The 21,059-nt window shown below is 37.4% G+C and overlaps 1 protein-coding gene across 9 annotated transcripts in view; it reads left to right on the top strand.

Moving 5' to 3' along the window:
- Nucleotides 1-21,059, top strand: part of TANC2 (tetratricopeptide repeat, ankyrin repeat and coiled-coil containing 2) — a 363,482-nt gene that overhangs the window by 236,856 nt on the left and 105,567 nt on the right. For all 9 annotated transcript variants that reach the window (XM_086357066.1, XM_086357065.1, XM_086357063.1 and 6 more), the window contains one exon: nucleotides 11,870-11,995. In XM_086357066.1, coding sequence (XP_086213192.1) covers nucleotides 11,870-11,995 — 126 coding nt within the window. The remainder of the gene's footprint in view (nucleotides 1-11,869; nucleotides 11,996-21,059) is intronic.

Here is a 21,059-nt window from a genome sequence, read left to right as displayed (position 1 = left end):
GTTCCTTAAGTGACATTTTAATTCTGCTTCCAAAATACAGTTGTAAAATAAAAACATGCATAAAATCAAAAAGGAGCTTCCCGGGTGGTGCTAGTGATAAAGAACCCGCTTGCCAGTGCAGGAGACATCAGAGACTCAGATTCAATCCCTGGGTCTGGAAGATCCCCTGGAGAAGGGCATGGCAACCCACTCCAGTATCCTTGTCTGGAGAATCCCATGGACAGAGGAGCCCAGAGGGCTTCTCTCCAGAGGGTTGCAGAGTTGGACATAACTGAAGTGATTTAGCACCCAAAATCTAAAAGAGAACCCATAAAGTATATTGTCAGTCTCTTCAAAGTCTTTTCTCACATCAGAAGTCTTTTGAAGGATTTAATCTGAGATTTTAGGTTTTAAAAACTTTGGTTTTAAAAATATAATGTGGGAATTCCATGGGGTCCAGTGGTTAGAATTTCACACTTTCACTGCCGAAGGCTCAAGTGTGATTCCTGGTCGGGGAACTAAGATTCCACAAGCTGTGCAGTGCAGCAAAAAAAAATAAAAAACGTTATTAAATTGAAGCATATTTCAGTAGAATTTACATTATCAGAAATCATCACCTATAGTTTGAGAGTGTGGCAGGCAGGCAGCAAGAATTAACTTCCCCATTCAAATAGCTAGGTATTTTCGCAATACTCTGGCTATATTATCAAAGTAGCATCACCAGGTGCCTACATTGCCTGAGAATAACTCAGACACCACTAGCAGTCTCAGTCATAAGGGGGTGATACAGAAAATAAGTGGCTGGAATATGAAGCTGTTTTTCTTTAGCAGCTGTTCAGAACTACGTCAGGGGATCATTTTAATCCCACTAAGTTGCTGTCTAATCATTGAGACCAAGACTTTTGCAGAACAGTCAGGCACTCTGACATTATCAAAATGAACCATCATATCCGGACCTGGTCCAGACTACAAAGTCAAAGTTACATTTGTCTCTCTTACTTACCTGATGAGTGCCTAGATAGGTTTATCTCACTGACACAAGAAAATAAAATACTTACTGTAGGCAAGAGCTCCTAGTTTCCAGATGAAATTGTTTGTTATGCAGATGATAATGTGATGCTTCTTGACTTCCCCATCTCCCTTCTGAACCTTTTCTAAGCCACTACTCTGTTCCATCCTCTGGGAGACCATCAGCATCTGTCATCAGATGTGATTATGAGGAGAATGGCTCATCCAGAACATCAGTGACTGTGGAAGATGTTAATGCTCATTTCTCAAAGAGTATTCACTTCTATATAATGACAAAATTTTCTCTCCTAGGTTATTTTAAATACGGTGATCCCCAACTGTGATGTCATTTTAGAATCCTAGAATGCTATATAATTTATGAGAAATTGCTAGGTAAATTCAGTCTATCTGAAAGAGAAGCATTTAGATCCTTACATAACAATGGAAGCTAAAGCTACCAGCCTTCATGGTGCATCCCAGTTTACTTCTTAACTAAGCCGCAGTGACTCCTAGAGAACTCTGGCTCTGTTGAGAAGGGCCCTGAGCACTTCTTAGGAAACAGAAGTGTAAGCTTCTTGTGTTCTCTTTTGAGTTTACTGAAGAGACTATGAATTATTTCCCTTCTTGAGCATGAATGTCTGTTGAGATTCATTATTTTGCCCAAGACAAACACTAACATTTGTTGTTTAGTCGCTAAGTCGTGTCTGAGTCTTTTGTGACCCCGTGGACTGTAGCCTACCAGGCTCCTCTGTCCATGGGATTTCTAGGAAAGCAATACTGGAGTGGGTTGCTATTCCCTTTTCCAGGGGATCTTCCTGACCCAGGGATCAAACCCATGTCTCCTGCAAAGGCAGGCAGATTCCATACCACTGAGCCACCAGGGAAACCCAATACTAACTTCCGGTTTTACATAAGTTGCCCACATGTCCATCAACAGACTGGATGAATGGTGTACAACAAAGAAAAATAATGTACTACCACTGCAGACAACATCATGGAGAGTGCATACTGAATGAAGTATATATATTTATATAAAGTTCAGAAAAACAGCCAAAGCTATGGCACTTCTATGGTGAAAAACTAAAGTAGTGGTTACCTTTGGTGGGAATATCAATTAAGGAAGCCTTCTCTGTATTGATCTGAATGGTGGTTGCCTTGGTGTATACACAGATAAAAATTTATTGAGCTAAACATATAAGATTTATGTACTTTATGTATGTAAACTATACCTCAACCTAAAAATAAATAAAGTATATGTTTAGATTCTTGTCTTTCTAAAAGGGTTTTCCCTTGTCTTTGGTTTAGAAATAGCAGTCCTAGGTGACATAACTAGATCTTTGAAAACATACCTATTTTTTAGTGCTGATTAAAAATATTCAGATAATTTCAACAACTGGTTGATTTACTTAAAGCTATCAGAAGTTTGTTTCTTTTTATTGCAAATAGTCGGAGAAGGCAATGGCACCCTACTCCAGTACTCTTGCCTGGAAAATCCCATGGATGGAGGAGCCTGGTGGGCTGCAGTCCGTGGGGTCGCTAAGAGTTGGATACGACTGAGCGACTTCACTTTCACTTTTCACTTTCATGCATTGGAGAAGGAAATGGGAACCCACTCCAGTGTTCTTGCCTGGAGAATCCCAGGGACGGGGGAGCTTAGTGGGCTGCCGTCTATGGGGTTGCACAGAGTGCAACTGAAGTGACTTAGCAGTAGCAGTAGCATTGCAAATAGTATTCCATTGTATACCTATAGCTCCTTTTATCTGTCCATCCGCAGTTGATGGACATTGAGGGTTTGTTTTTTTTTGTTTTTTTTTTAGGTATTCTGAATACTGCTGCTATGAACATTCTAGTGCAAGTCTTTGAGTAGATACATGTTTTCACTTCTCTTGAATAGACATCTAGGATTGGAATTGCTAGATCATAGGGTAAATTTATGTTTAACTTGTAAAGAAACTGCCAAAGTGTTTTCCAAAGTGTCTGCGCCGCCCACAGTGTCTGAGGGTTCCTGTTTCTGTGCCTCCTCTCTGCCGTTTGGTATTGTCTTACCTCTTATCATGGTTATTCTAGCAGATGTGAAATACTGTCTTGTTGTGGTTTTAATTTGCATTTTCCTAGTGACTAATGATGGTGAGCTTAATTTTGTGTGCTTTTTAGCTATTCATATATCTTCTTCGGTAAAATATCTCTTTTTTTAATGGGTCCTCTGTCTCCCTGTTATTGAGTTGTAAGAATTTGTTGTATATTCTGTATACAGATCTTTATCAAGAGATATGTTTGCAACATATTTTCACTCCGTTGCTTATCGTTTTGTTTTCTTACTGGTATATTTTGAAACATAAAACTTTTTAAATTCTTTATTCCTTTTTTGAAGTATAGTTGATTTACAGTGTTTCTGGTGTACAGCAAAAGTATTTCAGTTATACATATATATTTGTATACATTATTTTTCAGATTCTTTTCCATCATAGGTTATTACAAGATACTTAATATAGTCCCCTGTGCTATACAGTGGGTCCTTATTGGTTATCTGTTTTTTATATAATAGTGCCTATCTGTTTATCCCAAGTTTCAAATTTTTCCCTCCCCCCTTTTCCCTTTGGTAACCATAAGTTCGTTTCTATATCTGTAAGCCTGTTTCTGTTTTGCAAATAAGTTCATTTGTATCACTTTTTAGATTCCACATGTAAGTGGTAGCATATGGTACTTGTCTTTCTCTGACTTCACTTAGTGTGATCATCTCTAGGTCCTTTCGTGTTACTGCAGTGGCATTATTTCATTCTTTTCTATAGCTGAGTAATAGTCCATTGTGTGTGTATACCACATCTTTTTTACCCTTTTATCTGAAACACAAAAATTTTGATGACATCAGTTTATCTGATTTTTCTTTTTTGGTGCCTTTTTTTAAATCACTTTAATAGATAGGAAACTTTATATCAGATATCATAACAGTGATTTTTCTTAGTTATTGGGGTTTATTTTAATTTGGATATTGAAAATTATTTACTTACATACTTAAATGTTGTCTCCTATCTTCATTTCTGTCTCCCCTTCCCCATGTTAAAACATAAATGAAAGGGATAATATTAGTCTAAATTGTTATTCCTATAAACCTTAATTATTATGTTTTCATCTATCACAATGGTCATCTCATAACACTGGCTTTTCTGGCTAGCAGAGATTTTCCGGTTCTTAAGCTAATCATGCTTCTTCAATAGCTCTGTCCTGGGATTAGGATTAGAATAGGGTTTATACTGTCAGAGTAACATTTACTGTGTTGAACAAGATACTTCATTAGAGAATTATTTCTTGTCAGTATTGAATGTAATTCAAACTGACCACTAGTAACCTACAAGGCAAATCATAGGTCAGAAGTAGTTTGTATTGGGTTGTTTTCTCTATCTGGAAACCATGGTTTCACGTCCTCACACAGGGAGGAAGGTAAACCACATTTCTCAGGATTTCTCAGTTATTTTCAAATCTTAATAGGTTATACATTGAAAGTGTTTCCAGAATGTAGAAAGACAAAATTACTTTCACCTGCTAACTATTGGATGTGTGTAAATATTTGATAAGATCAGAGTTTCCAGTAGTTTATGTGATTAGATTTCTAAATCTGTTTTTGAAGTAAATTTTCTTAGCTCAGGAGGGTCCTCTCTTCTCATTTTAGCTCTAGATATACATGTTTTGGACTTCCCTGGTGGCCCAGTGCGTAAACAATCTCCCTGCAAAGCAGGAGATGCAGGTTCGATCCCTGGGTCGGAGATACCCTGGAGGAGGAAATGACAACCCACTCTAGTATTCTTGCCTGAAAAGTCCCATGGAGAGAGGAGCCTGGCAGGCTACAGTCCATAAGGGTCACAAAGAGTCAGACATGACTGAGCAGCTAAGCACACAAAGCGAACACATGTTTTCCTTTACTTTCTAACATGTACATAGACGTGGTTCCCCAAAGTGGGGGAAGATCAGATGCTCAAATCTCCTAGGTGAACAGGAATAATTGAGGATTTCAAATACGAGATGACCTTGAAATAGGGGGAAATGTTAGTATATTATACTTACTAAATTGTTCTAAGCATATGAATGAGATGGGGGTGATGAATGCCAATAATAAAATACTTTTTTTCAAACCCAGCTTTTAAATTTCCCTTCTTCTTTAAACTTTATCTCAGTGTGACTGATGTAATTATTTATTTTAGAGATTTAATGATGAATAATGATATGAAAATACCATTTGCATCACTTAAAAAAAACCTAGGGGATTAATTGTTTGATCGGTCCTTGCTGTGTTATAGACTTCTCGCTTCGGGAAGCAAAACATCCTCTTTAGCGTGAGCTTTATGGCATCTCTGTAAGACCACATCTGTCAGGGCCAGGAAATTGTCAAAGAATTTATTTGAGGCTAATGCAGGATTGAACTCTAAAGAATAAAACTGTTATTCGTAAGATTCTTGAATTTGAAAGGAATTGGAAAGGATTTGAGGCTTTTATAACACTTTTATTTGCAGGGAATAGAGTCAGCATGTATAAAATGCTGTGGTGGACTTTCCTAGAGTCGGACGGTTATGACTCTGCACTTTAATGCAGGGGACACAGGTGTAATCCCTGGGAGGGAAACTTAAGATCCCATATTTTTTTAAGTAAAAAATACTTTAAAAACACATGTATGCCTGTGGCGGATTCATTTTGATATTTAGCAAAACTAATACAATTATGTAAAGTTTAAAAATAAAATAAAATTTAAAAAAAAAAAAAACCATAGCCACTTACAGTTTTAAACAGAAAAAGATAGATAAACCACTCTAAGAATGTCCTTGATGACACAATAAAAAATTTTTTAATGTTTATGGTGATTTTTTAAAAAAAATTTTTTTGGAGATTTTCAACTCACTACAACATAAATTGAAGAAATATAGGTAATAAAAATTTTTGAGTAATCATGTCCTTTTTATTAATTACTAAAGTAGGTCTGATTAAATAAATATATTGCTCAATTAGATTTAGCTATATACTTTTAGAAACATAAAGATTCTTAAACAAGTGAAGTCTGAAGTTAATGTACCAATTAAAAGTTTCATATGCCACGTATGAAGATAGTACTATTGATAGTACTATTTAGTGAAAACAAAAACTCTTAACTTAAATAATGAAGTGATAAAAGGTGAGTTTTGACAGTCTAGCATTAAGGCTTGGGTTTTTCCTGGAGCAAATCGGTTTTCTGAATATAAATTTAGATATTTATGCAACTTTAAATTAAAATTCTAAAATAGGAAAAAATAAAAATTGTCTTTTATTGTTTTCAAAATGTAAATCGCTATTAACATTTATTTTTAAACCTGTTGTGTTGGAAGGAGGTAGAGAACTCTTGTGGATTTGTGGTTGCATGGCAGAAATTATCAGAGTAGGCTGTCTGTGATCATCCTTGATGTCTTAAAATGAGATTGGCAATGAATTGGAGGGATATGGGAAGCAGGAGATGTTCACTTACAACAGCTGTCCTCAGTGCTTTGTGTGAAAATAAAAGAGTATCATGGAAACATCCAACAACAGAAGTCAGTTAAAATATAAACTCTCACCATCAACTTCTTAATGTTTGGAGCTGCACATTTTCCTAAGGAAAGGATCTTAAAAATCAGGTAAATGCCAAATGGGAATCTGGGGAATTTAAATGAATCCAGTCAGAAACTGGTGGCTCAGATGGTAGAGAATCCGCCTGCAACACAGGAGACCAGGGTTCAATCCCTGGGTTGGGAAGACCCCCTAGAGAAAAGAATGGTTACCCATTCCAGTATTCATGCCTGGAGAATTCCGTGGAGAGAGGAGTCTGGCAGGCTGCAGTTCATGGGGTCGCAGAGTCGGACACAACTGAGTGACTAACACTTTCGTTTTCAATCAGAAACTGTAATAAAGATTTTTACCCAAAAAAAAAAGAAAAAAAAAACAGAAACAGGCTTTTCCACAGTCAGAATGTTGGCTTTATGAATCAGTGGTGTTGGGACAGCAGAGTGGCCTCTTGCCAGGCTGTAGCAAACATAAAGTATCATTCCAGGCTCCTGCTCGGGTCAGCCAGAACGGCAGTTATGCTACTAAAATGCGTTTGTGTAAGTGGCAACTGATATAAGAAGAAACGATTTAAACTGATTCCAAACTCTATAACAGAGAGTTGCCTCTGGAATGTCTTGTACCAAATGTTGTCTGCTGGATTTTTTTCCTGCCCACTTGTGTATTAAATTCAAGAAGTTTGTCAGTTAATTGTTCTGTCAGTGAGTCAGCTGTTCCAATCTGATGAAATCCCAGGAAAATATATGCTCCCTTTTCCACTTCCCTCTTCCTTCTCTGAAAATAAGGCCTTCCTTTTAGTGACATAGATTTTTATGGGCTTACTTTTTAAAAGCATTTTCTCTTTACATAAAATTTTTTATTGTTAATTTGTTTTTCTTCTTTTGTCAATTCACTTCAGCTAATCTAATTATCTTTTTTTTTTTAAACATCAACATATATACACTACGATGTGTAATATAGATAGCTAATGGAAGCTGCTGTATAACACAGGGAGCTCAGCTCCGTGCCCTCTGACAACCTGGAGGGATGGGGGGTGGGAGGAGGGGGTTTGAGGGAGGCTCAAGAGGGAGGGAACATGTATACTTATAGCTGATTCACACTGTTATACAGCAGAAACCAACACAATATTGTAAAGCAATTATCCCTCCAGTTAAAAACAAAAAAAAAAACCTAATTATCTTATATTTGTATCTGTATATGTTCATTACATATTATAGTACTAATTTAATTTGACAAAAGTATCTCGAAAGAAATCACCAGGACAATTTCACAGTAAAAGTGGCTCTACGAAGTGGGCATATGTATGTCCCCATAGGTCTGTCACCAGTGTTCATGTAGAATGATGATGTGCAAGGTACCGTTGCTGCCAGCCTCCTTCATCCTTAGCTTTCAGATAACCTAGGGAGACAAAGCTGAATTTGTTATTCATTGATTGTTTAAGTATAGCCAAAATGCAAATGTGTCTGTTAAACACAATCATTTAGTCATTAGACTAGCACTTATATATGCCAGGCACTCTTCAAAGCACTTGAAAATTATCAATAAACAAAACAAAGATTCTCACCTTCATGGAACTTGCATTCTCACCAGGGAAAGTAAAATAAACATAAATAAGTAATTTATATAGTACAATAGAAAGTGGTATGTGTTCTAGAAAAAAGGAAAAGGTCAGCAGTTCCTGAAGGAAGATAGTATGAACATCATTGGAGCCAAGCATGTTAGCACAGTGATGTCTGCTCAACATTAAGCAGAGTGGTGAGGGAGGTGAGGACAGAGCCAGACAGATCTCTAAATCCGAGTAGGACTAGCCTGGAACTTAATTCTGTATGGAGCATTATTGCAGGGCTCTGAATTTAGGAATGGAGTTATCGAAGATGAATCAGACATTGCCTTCTTATCCTCAGGAACTCACTGTAATCTAGGAAGAGAAGACAGACATGTAAACAATAAGCTGAATAACACAAGTTCTAATTAGCCATATATGTATGTGATTGCTGAAAGGGAGAAGCAGTTAATTCTGACTAAGGCAGCTATCAAGGAAACAGAAAAAGGGTAGCCTGAGCAAGTTCTGACAATAAGTGAAATATTTGACAATGTGTGACAGAGACTTTTTCTCAGAAAGTGGCTTGCAAATGGAAAAGATTACTGTGCTGTGACTGTGCTGAAGAATACAGCTCTGTACAGTTAGTGAAACAAGGGCCACAGCACACAGTCTCCTGGCTGATCTTCCCAATATTTGTCTCACATGCCTCTAAATACTGTATTTGAAGGACAAGAATTTTGAAGATGATTTAGCAGAAAGAAACAAAGTAAGACTAAGGAGAATAGTAAGGAAAAAAGACAGTAAAGAAATTATTTGGGATTATTTGATCAAATAGTGATGGATTCAGAGGCCAGCAAAAAAAAAAAAAAAAAAGATACTAATTGCTAAAATAAGAAAAGCATTGAATGTTTTAATAGACTTCAGTCAGTTTACTTTCAGTCGCTCAGCCATGTCCGATTCTTGCAACCCTATGGACTGCAGCATGCCAGGCCTCCCTGTCCGTCACCAACTCCAAGTTTATTCAGTCCATTGAGTCGGTGATGCCATCCAACCATCTCATCCTCTGTCGTCCCCTTCTCCTCCTGCCTTCAATCTTTCCCAGCATCAGAGTCTTTTCAAATGAGTTAGCTGTTCAGATCAGGTAGCCAAAGTATTGGAGTTTCAGCTTCAACATCAGTCCTTCCAATGAATATTCAAGAACTGATTTCCTTAATAGACTTGGGTAACCATAACTCAGTTGCAGTCCAGATTAAAACAATAGTTTCCCATTGGTTTCAGGATCTCGGCCCTGGATCAGGACTTCAGAGCTATTGTGCTTAATATTGAATATCTCTGCTTTTCCTTAGTTCAGTTTGCCTGTGAGTATTTGGACTTGTAAAGGAATGAACTGTTATTCAGCTCAGTGATTACAGTATTTTTTCTTTTTCTTCTAATGTCTTGTGTCTGAATTGAGAAATGTGCTCAATATGTTTTACTACTTTTTTTGTTTTGTGAAAAAAAAGCAATAGAACCACTGATATTTATTTTCTAGGAATTACTGAGGTAAAGCATAGTTTAATAAAACTTAAGTTCACACTAACATTTATATTTTACAAAAGCTGCCAATAACTCATCAGTGAATTTAAGAAATTGAACATGTAGAACGAAAGCTATGCCAAAAGATTTTCTAATACAAAGTAATTAAAATGGATTATGTAACTGTTACTTAGTTTAAATCTATACTCCCTGTATAGATCTCCTGTAATTTAAAAGATTCATAAATAGATATAATGTATAAAAAGAAGAGATTTTATGTTTTTAACAAAACTTTTTGCTATACTCCATGTTACGTGTTTCTATTATCATTCTGCCTACTATCAATGAAATACACATTCTTTTTTTATTAAAACATGTCAAATCATTTTAGTGTGTTAGCACCCCAGTCGGGGTAGTGTCATTGTGCCTGGCATTTTTAAATAAGAGATTAGATAGTTATCTGTTCTGGATAGTTTGATTTTCAGAATGCATAAATCAAGATTATTTTTTATTCTTCTGATATCCTCTTCCCCCCTCTGGTATGTAATGTGGTATTTGTCTTCCCTTTCTTGATTCGAGTTCCTTGGACTAAGTTTCAGAGACTTTTATTTCTTTTTAAAAACTATATGTGTAATTCAGATAAATTCCTTTTGTCTGAGTTTCCAGTAGATCCAGGTAAATAAAACAGTTGCAGTAATAGAAGAGTGAAGGGGACACGTCTCTTGCACTTGATTTTGCATTCTTTTCTCTCTTCCTCTCCCTCTCTTCGATTTTCTCCATTTTTCTTTTTTCAGCTCATGGAACACTTTGTAGCTCTCTGTGTGCCACTTTCCATAACCCACTTTCTTGTTGTTTGCGTCCTACCTTGTTTGGGGATGTGGACAGTGCTTCATTGGGACTCAGCAGTCAAGAGGGATCTCAGTGTGCTTCCGCTCCCCCACTCTCTATAAAACAGTCACAGAGGCGGACGGGCAACAAAGCCGGTGAGAACAAAGCCTGGCGCATAGAAGGCCCTCAGTAAATCACCGTCGTGGAGTTACTGAACTATCCCCCAGCGCACCCTACATAGTTGGCAACAGACTGAATGAACAGTTATTTAAAACATACATTTTTTACAATTTTATTTATTTAGGCTGTGCGGGGTCTTCGCTGCAGCGTGGGCCGTGCTGAGCAGGGGCTTCTCTCGCTGCTCGGCGCTAACGCTGGGGCACACGGGCTTCAGTAGTTGCGGCTTCCAGGCTCTAGGGCACAGGCTCAATAGTTGTGGTGCACGGGCTCGTTGCTCCATGGCATGGGGGTCTTCCCAGACCAGGGAGTAAACCCGTGTCCCCTGCATTGGCAGGCAAATTCTTAACCACTGGACCACCAGGGAAGTCCTAAACAACCATTTTCTGACTGAAGTTTGGTGTTTTGTTTTGTTTTGTTTTTTTTTAAAAAAAAAAAAAACTTGTTTGTCTTCAGCACTTCCTGATTCTTGATTTCTTCACTTTTCTCTTCACTTTTCTCTTGGTTATGAGTGGACCCAACAACTCTGAGTGTATAGCAGTGGCATTACATTCCCACTCTCTTCTACCATTTTCTCTCTTTTGTGGCTAGGTTAGGGGTTAAAAGATTTACAGATGCAATGGGAAGCCATTATTACTTGATTATCTTCAGAGAGCAACAACATGTTTTTTGGAATTCATGGACATTGGCAGTTCCCTAAATGCTAACATTTCCATAACATCTTATGGGGGGGGAGGGGGGGGGGCGGTGGGCGGGGAACCTGAATGAACTTTTTTGGCCAGCCCAGTATGTCCAGTTCTCTGCTCATCGTCCCGGGTGTCCATTATATACATACATATACACACATGTAAACATTGTTTTCATATTTCATTCTTTACCATGAAGGGAAAATGTCAAAGATAGAGTTTCGTGATTCTTTTACAACTTAATATAATCTGGAACAGATCTCTTCACTGATGGTGTTTACACAAATGGGTTTGTGACCCAAAAGAAGCAAACACTAATCATCTGTGCTGTCAGGTAATGTGTTTGCCAGCCCGTTGGAAGTATTCTCCATAAACTCAGGCATTTGATAGTGAAGAAGGAGCTGCAGACAACTCTTGACATGTTTCTCTGGCCCGTATTTCAGACATTGATGAGGACTTTGAGTTGAGCAAATTCTCGGTAAAGTGTCTGCTCTCATTCCAAAGTTTGGAGATATAGACTAACTGAAAGTTTTCTAAACTTCTGTCTTCTGACCAAGCTCTTCTGTCTTATCAGCCACAAGCTCTGCCCACTTGGAGGACCTCGCTTACCTGGATGAACAGAGACATACCCCTTTGAGAACTTCTCTTCGAATGCCAAGACAGAGCATGGCCGGTGCTCGCACGCAACAGGATTTAAGAGGTTAGAACCACAGAAGGGCATTGCATGGGGATACCCAGGGGAAAATGGAAATGGGTGGTAGGCAAAAAGTTCCTTTAGTTCCAATTTTCACACTTATGTAAGCCTCCCTTAAGATGTGAGCATGTCACCAGTTCACTCTGCTGTCTCTAGAGAGAAAGATGAACATAAATATGTTGTAATCATCATAGAAAGGCAGTGGGATTACCAACAGTTGGAAGCACTGATTCCTTGAAATTCTGAAAGAAAGCAAGTGGAAAGGGCTGGTGTTGATGGGGAAAGTCTTTTAAGGTCTTAGATCTTAGAAGTAATTATTGATCAATTTCAGCCCTCACCCTATTTCAGGTGAATTTGATGCTGTTATGTGTTTCATTAAAGAATGCATCTCATTTACAGTCTAGTGGCCATTTCTAGTTAAATAAAATACTTTGATTTTCTTAGAATTTTAGTGCCTCTAGTCCTGTTCTGGCAGCTTGTAAACAACTTATCCTTTCCCACTCAGATCCCTTCTTTACGCTCTTTGTGCTTCTACAGTCAGGCACCTGAGCTTTTTGAAGACTTTCATTTCGTTAAAACCACAGTCTAGTTGAGAAGCCTGTTATTGGTATCTCTGCTTGTGCCTCTTGTTTGCACAAATGAACCAATCTGTGATAGCCTTTAACAAACGGTCTCGCTTTTTCTCATATCTAGTAATCCATAGCTCTACTACATCAGGTGCAGCTTATTTTATCTTTAGACTGTCTTCATCTTTGCTCTGTTCTCCTCACCCCATCCCATGCCTTGCTATAATCTGTGTAGCACCATATGCATAGTTCACACAAGAAGGGACTCAAAAAACACATGCCTGCTGTCCATTCTGGAAGTCATTATGCTGATGGTTTTTCATTGATGGCTAGGCAACTATGATCATGAAGTAATTGGTTGTGTTGCTACAGTTACCATACCTGTCATCAACAGTGGTGAGTTGATACCCTCATTCATGGTTTTAGTTCCCAATCTTGTCCATCCTGCTTTTCATCGTTTCTTCAGTTAGCCACATACTAGTCGCTTATCCCAGAAAGTGGAATTACGTCAAGTACTATTTTGATGCTGGTAGATTATGTCCAAAGCCTGAATAAATTTAATCAAAGAGCAAATAAATTATTTGTGCCAAGGCCAAAATGCATGGCTATAATAAAGAAGATTGGCTACAAATGTTAATCTTATCTAGACCTTCAGATTTGATTGAAAATCTGCCACATTAGCATAACCTTACATTACATTCTGAAAAACATACTGATATTGTTGATAATATTTTCTCTTTTGCTAGTCATTAAATAATGGGTTTGCCACTACATCAAAAACAAAATTAATGATGTGTATTTTTTGTATAATGCAGCTGTGTATTTTTTGGTAGTGTACTTTAAAATTTTTTTCTAATTGGAGGATAATTGCTTCACAATGTTGTATTAGTTTCTGCTGTAAAACAAAGTGCATCAGCTGTGTACATACACATATATACCCTCCCTCTAGAGCCTCCCTACTACCTTCCCCACCCCACCCCCATCCCACTCCTCTAGGTCATCAAGAGCGCTGAGCTGAGTTCTCCGTGCTGCACAGCAGTTTCCCGCTAGCTATCTGTTTTACAGATGGTTCAGCTGTGTGTTTTTGAGACCTCTTCATGTTGGGCTCCACTGATACTTGATGGCACATGTCTGCTTTTAGTATCTAAAGATTTAGTAAGATCTTTGACAAATACACTCTGGTGAGTTTGATGTTTACACATAGATGTCAGCTGTGTAAAGAATACAACAAAAATCTTTTCCATTTCACTGAGCTTCAGCCTAAAGTGCATCCGAAGATTTTTTCCAAAACGTACCTAAATCTTTAGGAAGCTCTCCACCTGAATAATTCATTCCTCACAAAACTAATATCCTGTCCCTTGCAGATAGGGTTTCAACTTACTGTTTACATTCATACTTAAAGATGGAGTTTGTCCATTGTAGGGAAAGAGCAAATCAGCCAAGATGGCGTGGTCAGTCTCCCTCGCCCCACACCCTCTCGCTCTCGCCCCACATTTTGTGAATAATGATATGTAACAGCTAAGATCACTTATAGCACTGCACACGCACATCACAAGGTACTCGCTTGACCACAGGCCACGTATGTTCTGTAAGAAAATATAAGCTCCACCTGAAAAAGTCTTTGTGGCTGCATTATGGTGGTGAGGCTGCGTTAAGGCTGTGTCCACTGGGTCAACCACAAGAGGAGAGAATACAGCATTGTCTGCCGCTGCAGCTGCCGTGCCACTCAGGAGAGAATAAACGTGTTTGCAGTTCCTAGGACTCCTTGAGTTTTCTTCCAGCTTCCCTGCTCCCACCTTGCCTACCCTGGGCTCAGTGAACAGTGTGCACAGGGAGATACAGTGAGACACTTGGTGTAGTTGACAGGATCAGCGAGACATCCATTGATGAAGATGCTGCGATATTATGATATTAGTGTTTCAGTTCCTTAAAGTTGTCTTTTCTTTCGCGTTTTAGCAGTCAAAGGTTGGAACATGCCATCCAGATGAGTGCATTAATCCATGAGATGAGTGTTTACTAAGGAGTATTTTGTCTTCTAAAATTAGTTTGTTAATTTAGAACTTTGAGGCCCTAGACAACCTTCCCTCAAAAACATGTTATCTTGATTACTGTTTACAAATGAACTCTGTAGCTTAGACATCGACAAGAAAGGAAAGCAAATGAGGACAGACTTCCTTGTGTTTCTGTAGACCTGTTTGGCAAGCCTTTATAACTTGTGATTGTTATATCGAAAACATTACATTTTATTATAGATATAGAATTATATTGTTTTCCTGGCATAATTTTAAAAAAACATGTCACGTCACATTTTCTAATTTTATTTAAAGGAACATACAAATTGCAGTTGTATTTCAGTTTTATATCTTTCCCTAACTCTGGTTATGATTGAAGTAAAGGAGCTTTACCCCTAAAAAGTAATAAAGTGATTGAAGACCTTTTTTAGTGTACATTAAGATATATCTTTCTGCATTAGAGATATATCTTTCTATATTTTAAAGTATAACTCAAACAAGTCCTGTTAGATAGTTTTTCAATCACAGTTCTGGTTTTAAATGAACCTGAATCTTCACAGAACGTAGTTAATGGTCATGTACAATGTAGTATATCCAGTAGGTATTAAAATTATGGACAGATTTCAAGTATAGAGATTATCTGAAATAAAATCCCTTGAATACATGAAGAGGTGGCAAGCATTGGACACGTCATACAGGGGTCCCATACTAGTTTGTTTAGAGCAGTGATTCTCAAACTTTTTGGTCCCAGGAACTCTTTACACACTTAAATTATTGAGGACCCTACAAAGTTTGTGTTATGCCAGTAATACAAGTTGATATTTGCCACATTAGAAATTAAAACTGAGAAATTGTTAAAATACTTGCTCTTTTTTTTTTAAATAGACCCATTGTGTGTTAACATCATGTAAGCACTGAAAAATTCCACCCTACCCTTGTGAGAGAATGAGAGTGGAAAAAGGCAAATAACCTCTTAGTATTATGAAAATAGTGTTGCCTTTGTAGACCCCTAAAAGCGTCTTAAGAAGCCCCAGGGGTTCCAAGATCACACTTTAAGAAAAACGAATTTAGAGGATACCATTGTAATTGACAATTAGTTTTATGCCTTTAAGGATCACACAGTCTGTTTGCAGAAATCTGAAAAAGTGTAGTTTGAGAGTTGGTTAGAAGTTATTCATGGACATGGCTTAATAGTATAGGCATAGTTCATTTAGCAGTTACCTTAATAATAACTGCAGTTGTTTGACCATAATAATAGTCTTTTGACTGCTTGAAGCAAAAGTTGCTGGGATAATCCAGGAGCTACAGTTTGGATCTTCAAGTTGGGCATTAGTATTAACATTTGCTTCATTAGTTAAAAAAAAAAAACAACACCTTTTTTTTTTTTCTTCACTTCTCAAGACAGCTGTTTTGAACAACTGTTCTAGCAAAATTTGTTTCCAGAGACCCAGCCCAACAATGAGAAGGAGGTCACATGAGTGCACTGGTCAGAGTCTTAGTTCTGCAAGTTAGTAGTTTCCTAGCTGGCAACCATCCAAGAGCTTGAACTCTAATGACAAAAGGGTTATAGTAGATTGTGTCCTAGTGCAGAGGATACAGCTGACCAACCTACTGCAGGTGCCTTTCGGGTCCCAAAGCCGGAATGTCCTTGACAGATACTAATTTGAAACCTTCAAGTGTTTAACTCAAGTCTTAAAAATTGTTTTGAGGGTCCACTTTTAATTTAATCACACTGTGTAAATGAGTTTCATGCTAGACCTGAAACTTCTCACTCTTTCTGACCATCCTAATGGAATCTCTTTTTACCCAGAAAAAGACGGAAACTAAGTTTGCTGTCCAGTAAAAGGAAAGAAGAGGGTGTTGGTTTTTATGGATAAATGTTGTAAATCGTATGACGGAATATATAAATGGAACCAGGGGCGTTAAAATACGCAGAGCATACCATAGCATAATGACTTTGAATAGTGGTAGCTACTTGGGGTAAATTAATAACAGATTATTAATGATAAGATGCTGGAAACTGCCTGATATGAAATCACACTGTTGTGCTTAAAGAGATTATACGTTCCTTATTAAAATTTCATTTCTCGATATGTGTTGGTTTCCTTAGGACTTTTACTAAATCCCATTACATAAATAGCCATTCACAGGCATTAGATTTAGGTAATAGCAGCTTTAATAGATACTAGGTTGGCGGGCGTATATGCAAATGATAGTCTTGACTCACTGGCAGAACTGATGTGAAACTGACCCTGCCACAGTTAACTTGGCTTTGTCAAAGCAAAGAATTGAATTTTTATTAAATAAAATCAGTGCTTCATGCCATTTGTGAGTCCCTTCCTTTTCCAAAACAATGACTCCTTTCTAAAGATGACTAAGATGTATGTCATGAAGCTAATGAGCTTGCATTAAACCACTGAGTCACACATCCCTGAGGTTGCTTAGTCATCTTCATCATTGCCTGGCTTGCTCTCACATTTACAAGGGGATATTTCCATCAGTCTTTTCTGTCTCACTGTTCATTGTTTTATTTTTACAAGATTAAATTTCTTTCTTTTTAGGTAAATTGAAAATCCAGAAATAAAGTTGCATGTGCATAACTGCCTATATATAAATATTGGAGTAGGTTGTAGGTTTTGGTTTATGAGGTGATACTCTCACCCCTAGCCAGCTCTTTTGCATAGTACCCTAAAATTTGAAAATGCAGTGCTCAAACTGGATATCTTTGAATGTCTGCTAGAAAAGGATTTATACATTTTGGAGTAGTCAAACTGTAATTTTTTAAAACAAATCACTACTTGTTAAAGTAGCTAGAGACAGGCCCACAGGTCTGGTTTTTATGTAAACCAGCTTTAGTTGGTAAGTTTTATCTTAAAATTTGAAAGCATGGACAGTGGCTAATATACACCAAAGTTCCCCCAGAAAGACCTGAAAAGAAAGAATTAACCTTTGAGAGAGAGAAGAGTCTATAAGCCATTTAATCTTCTAACAGGCATGGATCAACCTCTTGCATTAAATAACACAACTCTTAAAGAAAGGCTGTGGAGTAACATGAAAGAAATTCTAATCATGATAATTAATTCTGCAGGAATAAATCACTGAAAATATTTTTAAATGCCTTAAGTGCAATAAAGAAAAATAAATAACCATTAAGCCGTTTTTATGTTTTGATCTAAATTAGATTTAAAGGATGGCTTCCCAGTTAATCTTTCTATTTATTTTCTCCAAAAGTGACTAAATCTTATTAAAGTTACCATAATGCCAGGAAATTTAGGTAACACTTTATAAAACATTTTTGATTCAGTAAAATGATCTTAAGCATTCCAACCTTGCAGTATGTAATAAAATATTTTTTATGGAATAACTTCCCCAGATAGTAATAAAATATAGCACTGGAGAATTTCCTTTGTAGGTCATAGCTATTTCATCACTGAGTGTTCAGTCTAAAAATGTTTAATCTTAAATTTCAAGTAATTAGTCAGTTCTTATTCTCCAGTAAATATCTTACCTTCAAGACCAACAATCTAATAACAAAAAACATACTTTTTATCAGATGTTTCACATTTTAAAATCTTTACTGTTTTTATATTTTTCCTACATCTTGAGGTATTAAATGTGAGGAAACATGTAAAAAGTGGCAACATTAGGGAGAGTTGGATTTTCCCTATTTCTTTAACTGTTTTTCAAAGATCATTGTTCCCTTCCTGAAAATTCCACTCAGTAATGACTCCAAAGTTTTTCTCAACAAATGTTCTTCTCTAAGACCAATGTCTGAAAGCTGAAATTTAATATTCAAGTTATTTAAACACTCAAAGTATTATTTCCCAGAGTAAAGTAAGCCTTTTACCTTTTTTATCCTCACAGTAATAGAATACAATAGACTTCCCAAAACACTAAGACAAATGCTGAGAATAGGAAACTTTTAAATAGATAACAAATGATAGCTTACATTTATTGGGGTTCTTATTCTTTACAGGCACAGCGCTAAGAGTTTTAAACATGTTATTTAATCCTCATAACTCTTTGATGCAAGTGGTAGTCGTAAGGGAATTGGGACTTAAGGAGGTTTATAACTTGCTTAGAGTTACAAAGTCTAGTCATTGCCAGTGCGAGGATTCATTTCATATCTGGTAGACTCTGGAGCCTGTGCTCTTAATCACAATGCTATCTTATATCAGAGACAATATAATATAAAAATCTTTACTATAATAATAGCAATACAATAGCTTATTGTGCTTAGTTCAGTACACTGGGGTGTTAGGAATGGGAAACAGTTCCGTATAAACACTAATTGCCAGATGGTGGTTGCCAAGGCCTGCAGGGAATGGAAAATGGGCAGTTGCTGTTCAGTGGGCATGAGAAGTTTGAGTCACAGAAGATAAAAAGTTTCTAGGAATCTGCTGTACAACATTGTGCTTATTGTTAATCATCTCATATGATTCAGTTCAGTTCAGTTCAGTCGCTCAGTCGTGTCTGACTCTTTGCGACCCCATGAATCGCAGCACGCCAGGCCTCCCTGTCCATCACCAACTCCCAGAGTTCACTCAGACTCACATCCATCGAGTCAGTGATGCCATCCAGCCATCTCATCCTCTGTCATCCCCTTTTCCTCCTGCCCCCAATCCCTCCCAGCATCAGAGTCTTTTCCAATGAGTAAATCTTCGCATGAGGTGGCCAAAGTACTGGAGTTTCAGCTTCAGCATCATTCCCTCCAAAGAAATCCCAGGGCTGATCTTCAGAATGGACTGGTTGGATCTCCTTGCAGTCCAAGGGACTCTCAAGAGTCTTCTCCAACACCACAGTTCAAAAGCATCAATTGGCCATCAAATATCTTTTTTAGTGAAGTGTCTGTTCAGATATCTAGTCTACTTTTGCATTGGGTGGTTTCTTTTCTTACTAGTGACTTTTGAGAGTTTGTTACATAATTTGGATACCAGTCCTTTATCAGATGTGTGCTTCCCTTGTGGCTCAGTGAGTAAAGAATCTGCCTGCGATGCAGGAGACCTGGGTTCCATCCCTGGGTTGAGAAGATCCCCTGGAGAAGGAAATGCCTGGAGAAGGCAACCCACTCCGTATTCTTGCCTGGAGAATCCCATGGACAGAGGAGCCTGGCAGGCTACAGTCCATGGGGTCACAAGAGTCAAACATGACTTAGCAACTAAACCAGGCACCACCACTTTGCAAATATGTTTTTCCAGTTTATGGCTTGTTTTTTCATTGTCTTAACAGTATCTTTTGAAACAGAGGTTTTTAGAAGTTCAGCTTATGAATTTTTGTCTTTGATGGATTGTTCTGGCGTTGTATCTAAGATTTCTTTGGCAAACCAAAAGTCACAAATACTTTCTCCTATATTTTCTTCTAGACATTTTACAGTTTTATGTTTAGGTGATTGATTGATTTTGAGTTAATTTTATATGTGGTGCATTGTAGGTATCAGAGTTTTTGGTTTTTCTTTTTGGCACATAGATTTCTAATTGTTCTAACATCCTTCATTGCAGAGATTGTTCTACTGAATTCCTTTTGCACCTTTATACTGTCAAAAATCAGTCATCCATATATGTATGGATCTGTTTCCAGACTACTTCTGTTCCATTAATCTTTGTCTATTTTGATGCTAATACCACACCTCTGGGCTTCCCTGGTGGCTCAGATGGTAGAGCGTCTGCTTACAATGCAGGAGACCTGGGTTCGATCCCTGGGTCGGGAAGATCCTCTGGAGAAGGAAATGGCAACCCACTCCAGTACTCTTGCCTGGAAAATCCCATGGACGGAGGAGCCTGGCAGGCTACAGTCTATGGGGTCGCAAAGAGTCAGACATGACTGAGCGACTTCACTTTCACTTTCACCACACCTCTTGATTACTATAACTTGATAATAAAGCTTAAAATTGGGATTGTTAACCCTTCACTATTACTATTTATTTTCAGGGCTTTTCTAGGTTCTTTGTATTTCCCTGTGAAACTTGTAAATTTCTACCCAAAACGTCTGTGGGAATTTTGAAAGGGACTGCATTAGATCTGTAGATCAATTTGGGGAAAACTGACTTTTTATCAATGTTGAATGTTCCAATCCATGAACATAATGTGTCTCTCTATTCATTTAGGTCTTCCTTAACTTCTCTCAGAAATGTTTTGTCATTGTACAGATGTTGAAAATATTTTGTTATATTTATCTTTCAGTATTTTGTATTTCTTACGCTATTAAAAATAGTGTTGCTTTTGTTCTGATTTCTAATTGTCCATTGCTAATCAACAATTATATAGAAGTACTATTGATTTTTTATTTTTGTATATTGTTCTTGTATCCTGAAACCTTGCTAAAATCACTTGTTATTTCTTATGGCTTTTTTATAGACTCTGTAGGCTTTTCTGCAGAGATAATCATGTTGTTTGCAAATAAAGATAGTTTTATTTCTTCCTTTTTCTTTTTCTTGCCTTATTACTCTGACTAGAACTAGTACAATGTTGAATAGAAGCAAAGAGAGCAGAAATC

This window comes from Bos grunniens, chromosome 19 (genome assembly GCF_055505025.1).
Source record: "Bos grunniens cultivar Pamir isolate PY7600 chromosome 19, Bosgru_T2T1.0, whole genome shotgun sequence".
Lineage (NCBI taxonomy): Eukaryota > Metazoa > Chordata > Mammalia > Artiodactyla > Bovidae > Bos > Bos grunniens.
This window is presented reverse-complemented; position numbering and strand designations above follow the sequence as displayed.